This window comes from Oryx dammah, unplaced genomic scaffold (assembly GCF_014754425.2).
Source record: "Oryx dammah isolate SB20612 unplaced genomic scaffold, SCBI_Odam_1.1 HiC_scaffold_3, whole genome shotgun sequence".
Taxonomy (NCBI): Eukaryota; Metazoa; Chordata; class Mammalia; order Artiodactyla; family Bovidae; genus Oryx; species Oryx dammah.
In genome coordinates, this window is record NW_024070187.1 from 112,665,065 (window position 1) to 112,683,619 (window position 18,555).

Here is an 18,555-nt window from a genome sequence, read left to right on the forward strand (position 1 = left end):
GGGCCTTTGAGGAGCTCCCTGGCTGAAGAAGACAATGACAAGTTCATGCAGTAAGACCTGGGAGGGGGCCCAGAGACTCCCCACACCCACCCAGCGTGGCATCTGGGAGGGCTTCCTGAAGGAGGCAGCACATGAGCCGAGTCAGTGGTAAATAGAGGTTTGCTTTTACTAGTGGGTGCTCACCCTAAATGCTTTCCTAAATTCTACAATTTCTCTCTCATCCTCACATTGCTGGCCTTTTGGCTGCCTGAGTTTTTCCTATAGGCAGAACCACTTGCGGTGTTTATCTGCATTTTGCTCTCTGGTCAGTGGTCTAGAAATTGCCATCAGCATCCATTCATGCCATTCATCCCACACGTACTGAGTCTGGGTGGTTGGGGGAAGGAGGGGCTGGCCTGGGGACACCAGGAGCCCTCTGACCAGCCCTGCCTCAGGGAGCTGGACTCTGCTGCAGCCCCCCAGCCAGTGTGTGGGCATCTCTGTCCCTGGGAGAGCGACCCCCGACCTGGAAAGCCCTCCAAGCCCCCCCAGGTCCTGCCCTCAGAGCCCCGCCCACGGTCTGCTGCAGGTGTTCGAGGAGGAGCATCACATCCTCTACCTGGACCACGGAGGCGTGATCGTGGCCATCAAGGACACCTCCATCCCCCTGAAGATCCTCAAGTAAGACCCTGGGCGCCCAGCGCTGAGTGCGGTGGGGGCCCGTCCTCTCCACCTGGGAACCCCTCAGAGCATTCCTCAGGATGGCCCCTGCGCAGGACCCCAGGACGAAGGCACCAGACCCCGCCAAGGGGGTTAGTGCCAGGCTCTGCAGTGTCCACCCCCCACCCACCACCATCACCCTGCCTACCACCACCCTGCCCCCTCACCACCCACCACCACCACCACCACCACCCATGCTGCTGATAGCTGCTTCCTGCCAGGCCTGGGGAGACAAGGGGTGGGGAATGACGACCCAGCATGGTCGAGTGGGCCAGAGGGAGGCCTGGGGCTGTGAGGATGCCCCTACCCGCCCCTCCTCCTGAGAGAGCAGGGAAGGCTTCCCAGAGGAGGTGACTTTTTGGGATGGACCTGAGTTAGATAGGTGGAGGCCAGACAGGGAAGCCAGCTGCGTGTGCCCAGGCCAGAGTGGGTTTGGCATCAGCTTCAGACGTGTGAAGGGATGTTGTGGGGATGTGAGAGCAGGCATGAACTGTGGACTTGGGAGGCAGAGCCCGGGGAGCTGTCAGGAAACTAGCATCACTTTAGTCTGAAAAGGATCTTTCTGCACGGCAAGCTGGCAACACTGATACGCCATACTGGGAGGCAGTACTCCCATACGTGACCCGGCAGACCCTGGGCTGGGCTTGGGCACTGGGTAGGGCTGACCTGGATGTTTCCGAGACCTGGATAACCGCAGACCAGGGGATCTCCCTGAGCAGACGTGGGTGCTGCCTGGTGCTGGCAGGTAGCTGCCATGACCTCCTACGGGATTGTAAGGGCAGGGGTCCAGTCGCGGGGACACTGGACTGGCCTTGGGGCTGGTCGCTGCCCCTGCCGGTTCGCCCAGCCACCTCAGCTCGACAGCTCTGGTCCCTGGGCGTGGGCAGGGCTGGGTCCGACAAGGCAGCTGGCCCTGGGCGCAGACTGTGTCCCCAGCTGCCCCTTCTCTTGGCAGGTTCAGCGTGGACGAGGGCCTCACCTGGAGCACGCACAACTTCACCAGCACCTCCGTGTTTGTGGATGGGCTGCTGAGCGAGCCAGGGGACGAGACGCTGGTCATGACGTGAGTGACCACGGGAGGTGGGCAGGCAGGTCAGAGCCGAACCCCAGGCGGGCCGTGGCGGAGGGCACCCCAGGCCCTGCTGCTGTGGGCGCGTTCAGCACTGCCCCCCCGCCTCCCTGGCCATCCTCCCCATCCTCACCCCCATCTTCACAGCTGCCTCCTCGTCTCTACCATCCTCTGCGTCCTCTCACCCTCTGCCACTGGGAGGCGGCCACTCTTCCCTAACCAGGGACATGTGTCATCTGCCCAGGATCACTGGGCTGGTGAGGGGTGGGACTGAGAGTCAAGGGTCAGCCCTGGATCACTGCCCATTTGGCCCTTTGAGACTGGGATACTGTCGATGCTGATGGTGATGATGGTGGTGATGGTGAGGGTGATGGATCAGGAAAATCCACTGGAGGAGGAATAGGCTGCCCACTCCAGTATTCTGGCCTGGAGAATTCCATATAGTCCATGGAGTCAGAAAGAGTCGGACACGACTGGAGTGATTTTCACTTTCCGACTTTCAGAAGGTGGTTCCGATGGTAAAGAATCTGCCTGTGATGTGGGAGACCCCAGTCCGATCCCTGGGTCAGGAAGAGCCCCTGGAGAAGGGAATGAGTACCTACTCTCGGACACAACTGAGCGATTAATGCTTTCACTTTCACACACACATTAAAGGCGCTGACTTCCTAAAACTCAGAGTTAGCCAGATGCCAGCCATTTCTCAAAGTATCAGCTGAACGTTTAGGCTTCATAAAAGGCAAGACTTCAGAGACATGGAGGGGATTAGTTAGCTCAAGTGGACCAGCCTCTTTTCAGAGACTTCCCTGGTGGGGCCTGCACAGCCCGCGCAGGAGTTTGCACAGTGGTCACACTCCAGCCAATGCGTGCTTCCCGGGCCGGACATCAGAGCCTCAGAGCCACCAGCTGGGAGACCGCTCCCGCTCCCCATGGGCCAGGGCCAAGCCATCCCGAGGGGTCCCTGGCCTCAGTGTCCTTGTCAGTAAGGTCGGAATATTACCAGCACGCCCGTGGGGTGGTGAGGAGGAGCGGATGGGGGGCGGGTGTTTGGCAGGGGCAGAGGACGTGCCAGCAGTCACCGCTGCAGTCACCTCCATTGTAACACGGCTTCCGGAAGAGCGGGAGACAGGCTCAGGCTGTGGAGGGCCTGGAGTGAGTGAGTGAGTGAAAATCACTCAGTCCTGTCCGACTCTTTGTGACCCCATGGACTGTTCAGTCCACGGAATTCTCCAGGCTGGAGTACTGGACTGGAGATGCCCCTTAAGGACATCCCTTCACTGAGCTAAGACCCTCATGCCCCGTTTAAGTAACAACTCAGCTGGCTCTGCTTGGGAGAAGAGGATGCCATAGCAAAGACAGTCCCCACGTGCTGAGACTCCCAGGGAGGGGACTGTCCCCATCAGCACGGGAGTCGGGACAGCGGACCAGCGGGACACCTTCACGACCACCGTCACCACCCCCATCCGGGCCACCCACGACCTGTCGGGAGCCCCTCTGAGAGCTGCTGGACCAGGCGGAGGAGAAGTGGGCCGTTTGGTCCATGCTGGGCCACGCCCACCAGCAGCAGGAGAGGCCCAGGCTGGGGTGACGGGGGTTCTGGCTCATGCCTCAGGCAGCAGAAAAGCAGGATGGATTATGGCAGCTGAACACGATTGGGTGAGAGGCTCAGGCTGGAAGGAGGACCGCAGGGTGTCTTCAGACACCAGGGCTGCCCGTGGGCAGGCAGGAAGGAAGGCAGGAGCCAGTGGAGAGCGATCGGGCCTCTCAGAGCCCCGGAAGGGGAGGTGGACCACAGAGTGGGGAGCCAGGCCAAGGCAGAGGGAGGCTGCAAGGACCAGAAGAGGCCCCTGAAGAGGCTCAGGGTCTCGTCTGTGAAATAAAGATCACAGTGTCTGCTTCTGGGGGCTGTTCGGGGCAATGGAGGTAATGTGTGGGCATGGGTGTCGGGGGTGTATGTGTAAGAGTGAGTGTGCGTGTGCGTGTGTCTATAAACCTTCTACAACCGGGCATCCTACACAAACCGTCGCTAAGCCACCATGGGTCCCAAAAGGCCAGCGTCATTGTCCCCATTTTAAAGCCAAGGAAACTGAGGTACAGAGAGGAATGGACATGCCAAAGGTCACAAACAAGTAAACAGGTGTCAACCCAGGCTTGTCTGGCTCCGAGGTGTCCTTTGGAGCCAAAACTCTTCCAGTATCAGCCTCAGACATGCAGAGCCAGCCATCATGTCCCCTAGAAAACATTCCAAGACCCTTCTCAACTACCCTCCTAGATTGGAGTTTGTGCCCTTTATGCCACGACTGACTTCCCCAAGTATCCAGCTCCTATCCGTGAGCCTGGAATGGGGACCAAGGCCAGAGTGAGTACATCACCTCCTCCATCCAGGCGCTCAACCTCTGGTAATATGGCCGGGGTCCTATAGGGTGAACTGGAGAAGGACCAGAGAAGTGCAAGCTGGGCTCCTGGAGCCCAAGTGTGAGGTGCTGGGAGGAAACCCCTTAAGCAGCAGCCTTCTCGGCGAGCGAGGGGTCTGGGCATCGCATGATAGGCACTCAGTACATGACAGCTGTGGGCAAAGAAGTGGCACAAACATGCTGTGTGACCTTAAGCAAGCTACTCAGCCTCCCTGTGCCTCGGTTTTCCTTTCTGGGCTGTGGTGAGGATTTAGACCAAGCAGCATACACAGTGCTCCCAGCCCGCTCTGAGCCGGCAGGGGGTGACTCCCTACCTCTCCATGGATTGTCCGGTCTGCCTGGGGGGGGAATTCTGTGGCCCAGCTATGCAGAGGGAGCTGGGTTTCTGCAGCATGAGCCCCCCACTCCCGGTATGCACAGGCCGCCAGAGGCGGGGACACAGGCGGGGAGAAGCCAGACAGCACAGGATGCAAACACCCGACCACGAGTCACCCTGCCAAGCAGTTCTGCCAGGACCAGCCTGGCCACTGAGGGAGGGCCAGGCTCCTGACCCCACTGTGCCCGCGTCCTCGTCCGTGGGGCCCACCTGGGATGGCCCACGGCAGCACCATCCATGAGCCGTAGATAACGGGCAATGGCGGTGGGAACGCTTGACGCTGATGCCCAAAGGCCTGCAGCCTGCCCGGCCCAGCGCAGGGTCCGTCCTGGGGCTGCCCAGCGGGGGCAGGGAGGGACCGCTGGCCCCACCGGGCAGGTGTGGGCGGAGGCCTACAGGGGACTGGGGGCGCCTGGGGGGCGGGCTGAACTAAGGCAGTTTCCTGCCCCACTGCTTCCCTCCCCAGCGTCTTCGGCCACATCAGCTTCCGCTCGGACTGGGAGCTGGTCAAGGTGGACTTCCGGCCCTGGTTCTCCAGGCGGTGCAGCGAGGATGACTACAGCTCCTGGGACCTCACCAACCTGCAGGTGGGCCCGGCCCCACGCAGTGCACCCTCTCCGCCTGCAAACCCCGTCCTGCCAGGCTGCCGGCCTCCCCCCGATGTGGGTGCTCCTGCTGAGCTTGCTGGCCCTTCTGGGCGGCCTGGGCCAGGGTCTGCGGGTACACCCAGGGGCACAGGGGCGCGAGCCCGATCCAGCCCGAAGCCAGCTGTGCTCGGGGTCCTGGATTTGTGGGACGGAGGGAAGGTAACAGGGCACTGGGTAACACCAATGGTCTGGGACAGGCCCCACGGCATAATCTCAGACACACAAAACTTTCTACAGCAAAATGAGGCATATTCACACGGAGGGGACACGTGAGGACCAGAAATGGTCTTCCACTGCAGTTCGGGTTGGGTGCTCAGGATTTCAGAGTGGAGGAGCCCAGAATTGCTGGGGTCGGGGGGGTGCCCACCGCTGTACCTGCCATGGTGCCTGTTCACACCTGTGTGTCCTGCTCGGATTGTTGGCTGAGCCCCTGTTGTGTGGCCCCTGAGGCCTGGAGGCCGTGGCTCATCCCAGCCTCACAGGGCCCATCTGAAACCCTCAGGCCTGAGGATTGCACGGGGCCTCTCTTCCGGGGCCTGAGACCGCCTCAGGGCCCAGCAGGGCCAGGTACACAGCACTCAGCGAGTGCTGGGGGGCGGGACAGGGGCCGAGCTGCCCCGGGTCAGCATCAGGCACACACACAGCCCTGCCCCTGGGCCCTGGGTTCCTGCCCCGATGCCTGCCAGGGCCACGGCAGTGGGAGCGCAGCGGGGCGGCCCCTCACCCGTGTCCCCCGCAGGGTGACCGCTGTGTCATGGGCCAGCAGAGAAGCTTCCGCAGGAGGAAGCCCGCGTCCTGGTGCGTCACAGGCCGCAGCTTCACAGCGGCGCTCACAGCCCGTGTGTGCCCCTGCCGGGCCTCGGACTTCCTCTGGTGAGGGTCCCACTCCGCCCGGGCCCTGGGGGTGAGTGGGGAGTGGGGGCCAGTGCTGCTTGAGCGACCCCGCGGCCGAGCTGAGAGCCACGCTCCAGCACGGCCCCCTTATTCTGGGCCCGATCACCCAGCCACCCGGTCTGGCCCACGTTCAAGAATCCGTGGGTGTCCTTTCCAAGCCGGCAGGGGCGGCCTGCTCCCAGGCGGGTGTGGACACGGAGGAAGACGGAGGGCAGCCTGGGGACCAGCCAGCAACCCCCTCCACCATCCAGAGACCCGCCTGGAAGCCCCCTAACCACCCCCGACGCTGCTGCCCCGCTCAAGGACTCCTGTGCTTGCCCACCACCCACAGGAGAATGTCCGAGTTCTGGAAGCTGGCTCCCTCCCCAGCCATCCTCGCCCTTCCTCGTCCTGCCATCCCCACCTGCGTCTCCTGGCTCTGGCACTGAAGGGGCTGACCCCCACCTGCAGTGCCCTTCCCCCCTTCCCCTGGTTATCTCTTGATCTTCCATTGAGAGTCAGCCTACCTCCTCCAGGCAGCCCTCCAGGATGCCCAGGCTGGGTTCAGTGCTCCGCTGTAATTTCCCAGAATCCCCTTTGCATCCCTTCTCACCCTTCTCCCCTCTGGGACGGGGCCTGTGGATCTGCCTCTGTGTGTCCTTGGTGTGGGGCACCTACCCTGGGCTGGCTCGCACCCCCTGCCACTGCCGGTCTCCTGACCGCCATGTCTTCCTCCTCCCAGTGACTACGGATTTGAGCGCGCCCCCTCGGAGTCCGATGCCAACAAGTGCTTTGCCAACTTCTGGTTTAACCCCCTGTCGCCCCCTGACGACTGTGTCCTGGGCCAGACCTATACCAGCAGTCTCGGGTGAGTCGCACGGGCAGAACCGTGGTGCCCCCTGCCTTTTCCGCCTGGTGCCCACGGCTCCTCGCGTGGAGTCAGGGAGAGAGAAATCAGGGCTGACCGCCCTCTGTGCTGGGGCCCCTGAAAGTCACCCAGACTCTGACCCCGGCCAGGGCTCTCCATTCGGAGCCCAGATGGGCCAGCATCAGGGAGAAGAGACCCCCTGAACCTGCTCTGAACAGAGAGCAAGGAGGTCCCTGGCCTCGGCGCTCATACCTGCTCTACCCAGAGAAGGAACCCGCCTGCCTGGCCCCCCTGAACCCCTGCAGTGCCAAAGCCCCTCCCCATCTGCCAACCCTGAGCGGGCCAGGCCTGAGCTGGGCCAGAGATATTCACACTCCCTTTAGGTCTCAGCTTGAATGGCACCTCCTTCAGGAAGCCTTCCCTGACTCACCCTGGGCCCCGAGCTTACTCTGTGAGAACAGAACGTCCCCAGTTATTGTCACGCTCACCCAGTTGTCCTCTGGACTGGGCTGAGCTTTCCGACACACGGTGTGTCCCTCGGTGTGTGGTGTGAGGGACACACGCGTGAGGGGGAGGGAAGTGCTCCGCAGGGGTGACCCCCTTCCCCCTGCAGAGGCTGAGCATGCTGCGTCTCAGGGATCAAACTATAACAGCGTTCTGTGTGTAACAGCTGGGAGCCCGCCACTCCACAGGTCCTAAGCAAGCTTCATCTTAAAGGTCTCTGTGTCCCTGCGGGGAAGTTCTGAGAGGGAGTGAACTGCCTATGGGCTTGGTAGACAAGCCTGGTTGCTGCCCCTGGGGATGGGGCAGAACAGAGCCTGAAGAAGCGAGAAGTAGGGCCAGAGATTGCACGCTCAGACCTCAGCGGCATAAATCCCATCACCCAGCCAGCCAGTCATCCACTCATCTACCCAGGTGTTCCTCATCCATCCATCATTCATTCATCCACCCACCCATCTGTCCATCATCCATCCATCCATCCATCCATCCATCATCTATCTGTGTATTCCCTATCCATCCATCATCCATCCATCATCCAGCAATGCAACCATCCATCCATCATCCATCTATCTATCCATCCATCCATCCAATCATCTATTTGTGTATTCTCCATCCATCCATTCATCCATCCACCCATCTGTCCATCATCCATCTATCCATACATCCATCCAACCATCCAATCGTCTATCTGTGTATTCCCCATCCATCCATCATCCATCCATCCATCATCCAGCAATCCAACCATCCATCCATCATCCATCTATCCATCCAATTATCCAATCATCTATGTATTCCACATCCATCCATCCATCCACCATCCATCCATCCATCCATCCAATCATCTATTTGTGTATTCTCCACCCACCCATCCATCCATCATCATCTAATCATCCAATCATCTATCTGTGTATTCCCCATCCATCCTTCATTCATCATCCACCCATCTGTCCACCTATCCATCCATCATCCATCCATCCATCCATCCAATCATCCATCTCTTTATTCTTCCACTCACTCGCCTGCCATCCGTTCATCCTCCCATCCCTCCAACAATTCACCCATCATCCATCTATCATCCATCCCTCCTTCCATCAGGAAGCCACAGCAGCTGCTCCAGGGCTTGGCCAGCAGGGACTCTTGCCTGAAATGTCAGAGTCAGGACCCATATCAAGGGCAAAGGGTTTCATTTCACAGCATCTGCACACTCTGGATGCCAAGGGGCTGTGGGAGGGTAGCTCTTAGGGAGGGTATTTTCTTCCCAACTAACCACATGCATCTTTGCATTGATGACAGTCCAGCCACCCTAGCAGGGTTTTCCTAACGTCTCCTAAGAGTTTGTTGTTATTGTTCAGTCGCTGAGTCGTGTCTGACTTTTTGTAACACCATGGACTGTAGCCTGCCAGGCTCCTCTGTCCACGGGACTCTCCAGGCAAGAACACTGGCGTGGGTTGCCATTTCCTCCTCCAGGGGACCTTCCTGATCCAGGGATTGAACCCGCGTCTCCTGCATTGCAGGTGGATTCTTTACCACTGAGCTACTAGGGAGGCCCTAAAAGTTTACTAGAGTGCATTGGGCTCTGCCAGCCAGCCCCTCCCCACCCTCCTCTCACACCTGCCTCCCCCCACCACAGGGCCTTTGCACACACCGTTTCCACCGCCCAGGACCCTCTTCACTCTCCTGCTCACCTTCTGCTCTCAGCTGAAAGCCCCTCTTGGGGAGAGCATCCCCAGGTGCAGCCCCTCCCCATACCGTCACAGCCGTGATGTTGCTTTGATGTGGGGGGTGGTTTGGTGAGGGCTGCCTTCCCACTGGACAGCCCTCTCCGCAAGGGCAGGGGCTGCGAGGGATGACCTCAGCCCTCATACCTGGCGCACAGCAGATGCTCAGTCAATTCGCGTTGCACGAAAGAGCTGGTGAATCGGGTGTCGTCTGTCCCCAGTCCCTCAGTGTAAGAGGAGGAGGCCTCCCGTGGGACTGTGCTTGCCCACAGCCACGTGGCGTGTCATCGGGAAGTCCCAGCCCCTCCTGGGCACTCTGGCTTCCCGGGACCACGTTTCCCAGCAAAGTCGCAGTATCCATTCTGACCTCTCCAGTCGTCCCCCAGCAACAACGCCTCTCAGCATCGTGAGAACACGCTCGGACCAGTGAGGGCCGCAGTCGTACCATTAGAGCTCATTCCCTTCTCTGAGCCTCAGTTTCCCCAGCTCCAAAATGGGGTAGAAAGAGCAAACAGACGAGTCTAGAAGAGGGAGGGGTTGAAGCGTGGGGGTCACAAGCCAAGAGCCCCCGCACGGGACCGAAGCTGTCCGGCCGGGCGGCAGGCCCCAGCCCATCCGGACGGATGCTGACCCGCCTTCTGGCTGCAGGTACCGGAAGCTGGTGTCCAACGTGTGCGAGGGCGGCGTGGACCCGCGGCAGAGCCCGGTGCGGCTGCAGTGCCCGCTCCTGCCGCCGCGGGGCCTGCAGATCAGCATCCGCGGCGAGGCGGTGGCCGTGCGGCCCGGGGAGGACGTCCTGTTCGTGGTGCGGCAGGAGCAGGTACGGGGCCGCTTTGGCCGGGCAGACGGGGCGGTGGGCGGTGTCCTCTCCCCCTCGAAGTCCTGGAGTGCGGAGTCATCTGGACCGGCGTTTCCAAACTGCGGAAGGTAACAGTGCGCTGGAGACCCCTGCCCAGGTCCAGACCAGCATTGAAGCAATGAAATGGAAAACTCGGGAGGGAGTGGAGGGCAGGGGCAACGGAGCAGCCAGCCGCCAGCTCAGGCCCAGGGAGAGGCGGCTTCAAACACGTCTGCCTAGGTGTTGACCGCATGGTGATGTCAGATTCGGTCATTCCCGTGGGCGGCAATAGAATGTTTTAAACCTCTCATTATACTGATCTAGCTAATTTGGAATCTTAAGAAAAACAAGCAGGTTTTAAAAAAAATTATTACTTTATAATCTCATAGCCAATACAAATTCTGTGATAGGTGATAGGCAGATAAATCAGTTCAGTTCAGTTGCTTAGTCATGTCCAATTCTTTGTGTCCCCATGGTCTGCAGCATGCCAGGCTTCCCTGTCCATCACCAACTCCCGGAGTCCACCCAAACCCATGTCCATGGAGTCAGTGATGCCATCCAACCATCTCATCCTCTGTCATCCCTTTCTCCTCCTGCGGTCAATCTTTCCCAGCATCAGGGTCTTTTCCAGTGAGTCAGTTCTTTGCATCAGGTGGCCAAAGTATTGGAGCTTCAGCGTCAGCATCAGTCCTTCCAATGAATATTCAGGACTAATTTCCTTTAAGGTGGACTGGTTGGATCTTCTTGCAATCCAAGGGACTCTCAAGAATCCTCCCCAACACCACAGTTGAAAAGCATCATTCTTCAGCTTTCTTTATGGTCCAGCTCTCACATCCATACATGACTATTGGAAAAACCATAGCTTTGACTAGACAAACCTTTGTTGGCAAAGTAATATCTCTGCTTTTTAATACGCTGTCTAGGTTGATCGTGGCTTCCCTTCCAAGAATCAAGCATCGTTTAATTTCATGGCTGAAGTCACCATCTGCAGTGATTTTGGAGCCCCCCAAAATAAAGTCTGTCACTGTTTCCATTGTTTCCCCATCTATTTGCCATGAAGTGATGGGACCGGATGCTATGATCCTCATTTGTTGAGTACTGAGTTTTAAGCCAGCTTTTTCACTCTCCTCTTTCACTTTCATTAAGAGGCTGTTTAGTTCCTCTTCACTTTCTGCCCTAAGGGTGGTGTCATCTGCATATCTGAGTTTATCGAGATTTCTCCCAGGAATCTTGATTCCAGCCTGTGCTTCATCCAGCCCAGCATTTCTCATGACATACTCTGCATATGAGTTAAATAAGCAGGGGGACGATATACAGCCTTGACGTACTCCTTTCCCAAATTGGAACCAGTCTGTTGTTCCATGTCCAGTTCTATCGGTTGCTTCTTGTCCCTTTTACAGATTTCTCAGGAGACAGGTCAGGTGGTCTGGTATTCCCATCTCTTTAAGAATTTTCTGTAGTTTGTTGTGATCCACACAATCAAGGCTTGAGCATAGTCAATGAACAGAAGTAGATGTTTTTCTGGAATTCTCTTGCTTTTTATATGATCCAGCGGTTGTTGGCAATTTGATCTCTGGTTCCTCTGCCTTTTCTAAATCCAGCTTGAACATCTGGAAGTTCTCCATTATCGTACTGTTGAAGCCTGGCTTGGAGAATTTTGAGCATTGCTTTGCTAGCGTGTGAGATGAGTGCAACTGTGCAGTAGTTTGAGCATTCTTTGGCATTGCCTTTGTTTGGGATTGGAATGAAAACTGACCCTTTCCAGTCCTGTGGCCACTGCTGAGTTTCCCAAACTTGCTGGCATATTGAGTGCAGCACTTTCACAGCATCATCTTTTAGGATGTGAAATAGCTCAGTTGGAATTCCATCACCTCCACTAGCTTTGTTCATAGTGATGCATAGATAGATAGATATAAATGATAAATAGATATAGATTGATGAAAAAAATCATTGATAGTTAATGGATGACATAGGTACAAATACAGATGGACAGATATAGAAATATTTCATATATGTGTATATATACACACACACACATATATATGGGGCTTCCCAGATGGCTCAGATGGTAAAGAATCTGCTTACAGTATGGCAGACCTGGGTTCGATCCCTGGGACAGGAAGATCCCCTGGAGAAAGGAATGACAACCCACAGCAGTATTCTTGCCTGGAGAATGCCATGGACAGAGGAGCCTAGTGGGCTACAGTCCTTGGATTGCAAAGAGTTGGACATGACTTAGCAACTCACACACACACACACACACACACACACATATAAACGTATAAATTTCCTCCCTGTCTCCTAGTATTCTTTCTTTTTTTAGTATAAGTGTTACTTTTTTTCCCTGATTTTAAGAACAGTATATACTCATTGTAGAACACTGGGGAAATACATCAAAAACATAAGGATATAAATGTCACCCAAATCTTATTCTCTCAAGGTGACCCTCTATTAATTTATTCCCTTCTAGTCTATTTAAACTCATATGCAGGTGCTTATTTTTCTGATTATAGATGTAACAAATGCTCGTTGTAGAAAATCCAAAAATAGAAACTAAAATCACTCACAAGCAGACAGGAAAGCACAAACGGGGTGCAGAGGCCCCTCTTCCTGCCCGGGGCCCCAGGCCCCCGGCTCACGGCGCTTGAGCACTGGGGCTTCAGTTGACAGACGTGCTGGGTGAACCGAGCAGGGCTCCGTGCAGAAGACGTCCTTCCATGCCTGCCCAGGTGGGACCGGGGAACGCTGACGTGGTCTCTGATGCTGGAAAGAGGGGGTTCTGGTCCCGTGTGAAGAACTGAATGCGCGGGCGCCCGCGTTCCGCTCTGTCCTCCCCCGCCCACGGGCTGTACTCCCACCAGCCGGCTTTGTAGCTGGGGAGGCCGAGGCTCGGACAGGGGCAGCCACCCACGTGGGGCCGCACAGAGCAGAGCTGGTGTTGGGTCCAGGCCTGGGGGCTCCTCGTGGACATCTCCTGGTTTGCAGCCCCCAGACCTGAGCAGAGGGTGCATCAGCCTGCTGGCCCCGTGATGACTGAGCCTGGTTCTGAGAGTCACACTCCAGCCTCGGGCCACCCTGGGGCAGCGTCTGTGTGTGCAGGGGCGGGGGGGAGGCTCGTTCACTGCAGAGGAGGGTGCAGCCCCCTGCCCAGCCTTGGGCCACCCTGGGGTGGTGTGGGGGGGGCGGTGGGGAGGCTTGTTCACTGCAGAGGAGGGTGCAGCTCCCTGCCCAGCTTCGGGCCACCCGGACCTCGGAGGGGACCCAGCTGCCACCCGGAGCTCCAGGACTGACTTGCAGGAAACAGGGCCACCTGCTGCCCTCTAGAGCCCGGAATCCCAGCGGCTCGCCACTGCTGGGACGCTCCATCCGGAGCCAGGGCAGGACAGCATGCTGGGACCCTCGCCTGCAGGGGCGGAGGCGAGGGAGCAGCAGAAAGATGCTCTTGGAAGAGAATCCTTTGCCCTCCACTGTCCGAAAGAGGCCACTGGCTGCCGCGTCGAAGCCTTGGGAAGGAGTGGGTGCAAGGTTGGAGTGGGTACACGCACTGGTGTACACCCCTGTTCTCTCTCTCTCTCTCTCTCTCTCTCTCACACACACACACACACACACACACACACACAGACACGGACACTTACACATTTTCACACGTGACTATGCACTCACATTCATACACAACCACAGATACACACATCCAGTCCAGGTGTGGAAACAGCCCTGGATTTAGGGGAATCCAAGTTCTGTGAAGATCTCAGAACTGAACATAAGATCTGAAGGGGAACCCGTAAACAGACCCACACAGACGGCCCAGGCGCAAAAGCATTTCAGCGAAGGAAGGACGGGCGTCAACGAACGAGGAAATGGTGAAAACGAACCTCATGCCTGATGCAGAGTTGGCTCAAAGTGGATCACAGCCTTAAATGGAAACCTGTGAAGCTTGTAGAAAAAACACAGGGGAAAATACCTGTGCTCCAGGGCTAGACAGAGTTCTTAGCATTGACACCATAAGCACCATCCATGAAGGAAGTGTGATAAATTGGACTTCATCAGAATGCGACACGTGTCATCTGTGACAGAGCCTGAGAAGGTGAAAAGACGGCCACAGAGAAAATAATTACAAACCGTATCCAACAAGGACTAGTACCCGGAATATATAGCGGTTACTCAGAACCCAACCGTAGGAGGACAAGCAAGCTGAAGACACAGAGAAACGTGTCACTGCAGAGAATGGCAAACACGCACAGGGAACCACGGTCAGCATCATGAGCCACCAGGAAATGCAGTGAAAAGGGGGCCCCTCGCGCCTACAGGAATGACTAGCATGAAAGACAGTGGTCCCACCAAACGCTGGTGAGGATGCAGAGAAACTGGGTCCCTCCCACACGGCTGACGCGGACGTGAAATGGTACAGCCACTCTGGAAAAGTTGGTCATTTCCTTAAAAACTAAGCATGCAACAACCACAGGACTCAGCAGTTACGCTCCCCGGCCTTTATCCCAGGGAAACAAAGAGGCTCACCGGAAAACCTGTGCAATCAAGGTTCACAGCAGCTTTATTCACAAGAGCCAGAAACGGGAGACAGCCAGATGTCCTCGACGGGCGAGTGGATAAACGCAAGGTGAGGTGGTATGTCCATCCCACGGGCGGTACTCTGAAGTAAGAAGGAACAGGCTCTACACCACAGCTTGTGTGAATCTGCAAAGAATTATACTGAATGAGAAAGCTAATCCCAGAAATTCTATTTAGAGACTATTCCCCAAGTAACGAAATTATAGAAATGGAGAACAGGTTAGAGGTTCTAATCCCATGGAGTCGGGGATGTGACAGAGAGGCACGTCTGGGTGTGAAAGGGTAGCCCTAGGGACCCCAGGGATGACTGAATCGTGGCTGAATCACTGTGGATTCCAAGCCGTGATAACGTGTTCTGCAAGATGTTCGCATGGAGACTGCCAACGTGGGTCTCTCTGTGTTATATCCTTGACAGTTACATGTGAATTGGCAGTTGGCTCAGCACGAGACTTCCGAGTGTTCTTGAAGCACTCAGGAATAAACACACACACAGACACACAGATCTGCATGGAAACCTACGCTGTGGGTGGTGGGTGTTGTGGTGACGTTACCATTTTTCCTTTCTAGCTACTTCCTGCCTTTTTCTATTTTCTTACATTGCCACTATTACCTTCCTGATTATGACAAGGTTTTTATTATTTTTTTAATATAATTTTACTTATTTATTTTGGCTGTGCTGGGTCTTCGTTGCTGTGAGGGCTCTCCTTTAGTTGAGGCAAGCAGGGGCTACTCTCTCGTTGAGATGCTCGGGCTGACAAGGTAGGATTTTTTATTTTATTTATTTATTTTTGCCCATACCACATGGCACACGGGATCTTAGTTCCCCAAACAGGGATCGAGCCTGTGGCCCCTGTGGTGGAAGTGCAGAGTCTTAACCACTGGACCGCCAAGGAAGTCGCTGTGATGAAGTGTTTTAACCAAGGGGAGTGTTTCAGGACTTAAAACACACCCTCTTAGCTGCTCACAGGCAGGACACAGTATCCCCAGGTGGTGTGGCTCCTGCCCATCAAAGCCACACGTCCAGACTCAGCCAGAAGCCCCTTCTTCCCCCAGGAAGCTGCATGGAGACCCCTCCCTCCCGGGGCAAGTTGACCTTGAGACCACCCCCATCTACGAGGCTGCCTTTAAACAGAGAGAGCCCTGACCGCAAGCCAGCCTGCAGGTTCTGGACTCACAGAGCCTCAGTCCTTCAACCTATAAAATGGGGAGCATAGAACATACTTGTATAAGGTCCCCAAGGCCATCACGACAGTGGCCGCAAACTGGGTGGCTTGAAATATCAGAGATTTCTCCTCTCAAGAGCTCTGGAGGCTGGAAGTCCAAAATCAAAGTGTCAGCAGGGCTGGGCTCCCTCTGGAAGGAGAGTCCTCCCGTGTCTCTCAGCTTCTGGGGGTTCCAGGCAGCCCTGGGCGAGGGCTGCACCCCCTCCAGCCTCTGTCTTCACCTGGCTCCCTTTCTGTGTCTCAGAGCTGCTCCTCTTTCTGATAAAGACCCAGCCATTGAACTTAGATCCTGTTCTAATTCAATGTGACCTCGAGTTAACTAATTACATCCGCAAAGACCCTATTTCCAAATAAGGTCATGTTCTGAGGTTCCGAGTGGGTGTGGATGGGGGAGGGATGATCCAACCTTTTACACCGTATTTGTAAACATAATTTACATAAAGGTACTCTGTCAAGTTCTAGGGTTTGGCAGGTGTAAACCAAGAGGCTCGCTGAACAGTTAATGATGGTCGTGTTTCATTCCTGACCTCTAGGACATGGTTTCTTGGGTGCTCCCGCAGCGGGCAGAGGGGTGCCAGGAAGATATGATAGGGAGGTGACGGGGACAGAGGACCTGGAGTGACTGAAGAACTCATTCTTGCCACGGAGTTGGAAAAGTTCCTGTTTGCTTCCTCAATTTCCTTTCCCAAGACTCCATGAGGAAAGCACTGTTATTGGAAGGGCGATGTTCGCGGTGGGGATTAGACGGACGATTAGACGGCTCGTGTGGGCGAGGAGATGCCAGGGAGGGGTGACAGACGTGGGACCCCCTCCCTGCATAGAGCCTGTGCACCCGAGCATCACTCCTGGCAGCACGTAGAGTGAGAAGACAAAAGAACATGCGGGAATCGCAGCATCAGAGGGGAAAATAACGTCTCGTTTTGTTTTGTTTTGCAATTTCCTAGGAGACTAAGAGTTTTCAATGCACGCACATCTCCCTGTTCCTTAAACTGTGCAGCAGGTGGGGGGGCCTATCCCTGCCCTCCCGGTCCCTGGCTCAGGCCTCCCTGATCTCATCTGAGCTGATTCCTCTCCGCCTCAGCGGTTGGGTCATCTTTCTGAAATGCAAACCTGACCCTGGCTACTGCTTCCATCCTCTCCTATTGGTCTCAGCCCTGCCCTCCAGGCTGGGGGCAGGCGGGGCAAGGATAGAACAGACTTGGTTCCCTGGAGTCCCCAGGGAGCTCGCGTTGAGGAAAGAAAGGAGTGGGGGAATGAATGAATGAGTGAGTGAGCGAGCCAGTGAATGGCCCATCGCTGGCTCCCAGCTCTGCGGCCAGGTCCTAAGTGGCCCCCTGGTGTGCCTTACAGGGTGATGTCCTGACCACCAAGTACCAGGTGGACCTGGGGGATGGCTTCAAGGCCATGTACGTGAACCTCACGCTGACCGGGGAGCCCATCCGGCACCGCTACGAGAGCCCTGGCATCTACCGCGTGTCCGTCAGGGCGGAGAACGTGGCGGGGCACGACGAGGCAGTGCTGTTTGTCCAGGTCACCGGTGAGCCCATCGCCCCTGCCAGGCCCAGGGCGACTCCCTGTGGCAGAGAGCTGTCCTTGGGGAAGCACGGAGGGCCCAGGGGCAGGGAGGCCGGCAGGCGGGGCTGGAGGCCACACCCACGGTGCTCTGTGCAACAGCGGGGTTGGTGGTGACGATGGTGGCGATGATGGTACTGATGGTCATGGTGTTGACTGTGATGGTGATGGTGATGGTGGTGATGGTGGTGATGGTGATGGTGATGGTGGTGATGATGGTTGTGATGATGGTGGTGGTGGTGGTGGTGATGGTGGTGGTGGTGATGGTGGTGGTGATGGTGATGGTGGTGGTGGTGGTGGTGATGGTGGTGGTGGTGGTGGTGATGGTGGTGATGGTGATGGTGGTGGTGATGGTGATGGTGGTGATGGTTGTGATGGTGATGGTGGTGATGGTTGTGATGATGGTGGTGATGGTGGTGGTGATGATGGTGGTGATGGTGATGATGGTGGTGATGGTGATGATGGTGATGGTGATGGTGGTGATGGTGGTGATGATGGTGGCGATGATGGTGGTGATGGTGGTGATGATGGTGATGGTGATGGTGGTGATGGTGATGGTGATGGTGATGGTGGTGGCGATGATGGTGGTGATGGTGGTGGTGATGGTGATGGTGGTGATGAAAGTGGTAGTGTTTCTAGTGGGGCTGATGCTGGTGGAGGTAGTGATGATGGTGGTAGAGGTGTTGGTGGTGGTGATGAGGTTGATGGAGACAGTGACCAACAGCAAACTGTGACATGGCCAATGCCCTGATGCCTTCTGACCCCTGACCTTTGTGTGGCCCCTGCAGCCCCCCTGCAGGCCCTCTACCTGGAAGTGGTTCCTGTCATCGGCGTCAACCAGGAGGTGAACCTCACGGCTGTGCTGCTGCCCCTGAACCCCAACCTCACCGTCTTCTACTGGTGGATCGGCCACAGCCTGCAGGTACGCAGGCCCGGGCCCCTGGAGGCCCCTCCTCCCAACAGGCCCCATCTGGGGTGGAGCCTGGGGCAGATCCCACCCTCCATACTGGGCAGGACAGAGCATGTGGCACCATGGAGGTAAGGCGGGCGCATACCAGCCCTCCCTCCACCCTGAGCAGCTGCTTAGGGTCCGGCTGTGTCTGAGTGTGGTGGAAAATGTGGTCAATCGGATCAAACCAGACCATGCTTTTTCCTGGGGAAGACCTGTGAACAGAGTAGGTGACCCGAGTTGGG

The 18,555-nt window shown here is 56.6% G+C and overlaps 1 protein-coding gene across 1 annotated transcript in view; it reads left to right on the forward strand.

The window, feature by feature from the left end:
• Positions 1 to 18,555, forward strand: part of SORCS2 (sortilin related VPS10 domain containing receptor 2) — a gene marked incomplete at its 5' end in the record, with an annotated part of 492,994 nt that overhangs the window by 458,549 nt on the left and 15,890 nt on the right. Inside the window, 8 exons of the mRNA XM_040237340.1 lie at positions 569 to 660; positions 1,655 to 1,762; positions 5,022 to 5,142; positions 5,942 to 6,075; positions 6,818 to 6,943; positions 9,811 to 9,982; positions 17,140 to 17,326; positions 18,150 to 18,283. Of these exons, the coding sequence (XP_040093274.1) occupies positions 569 to 660; positions 1,655 to 1,762; positions 5,022 to 5,142; positions 5,942 to 6,075; positions 6,818 to 6,943; positions 9,811 to 9,982; positions 17,140 to 17,326; positions 18,150 to 18,283 (1,074 nt within the window). The remainder of the gene's footprint in view (positions 1 to 568; positions 661 to 1,654; positions 1,763 to 5,021; positions 5,143 to 5,941; positions 6,076 to 6,817; positions 6,944 to 9,810; positions 9,983 to 17,139; positions 17,327 to 18,149; positions 18,284 to 18,555) is intronic.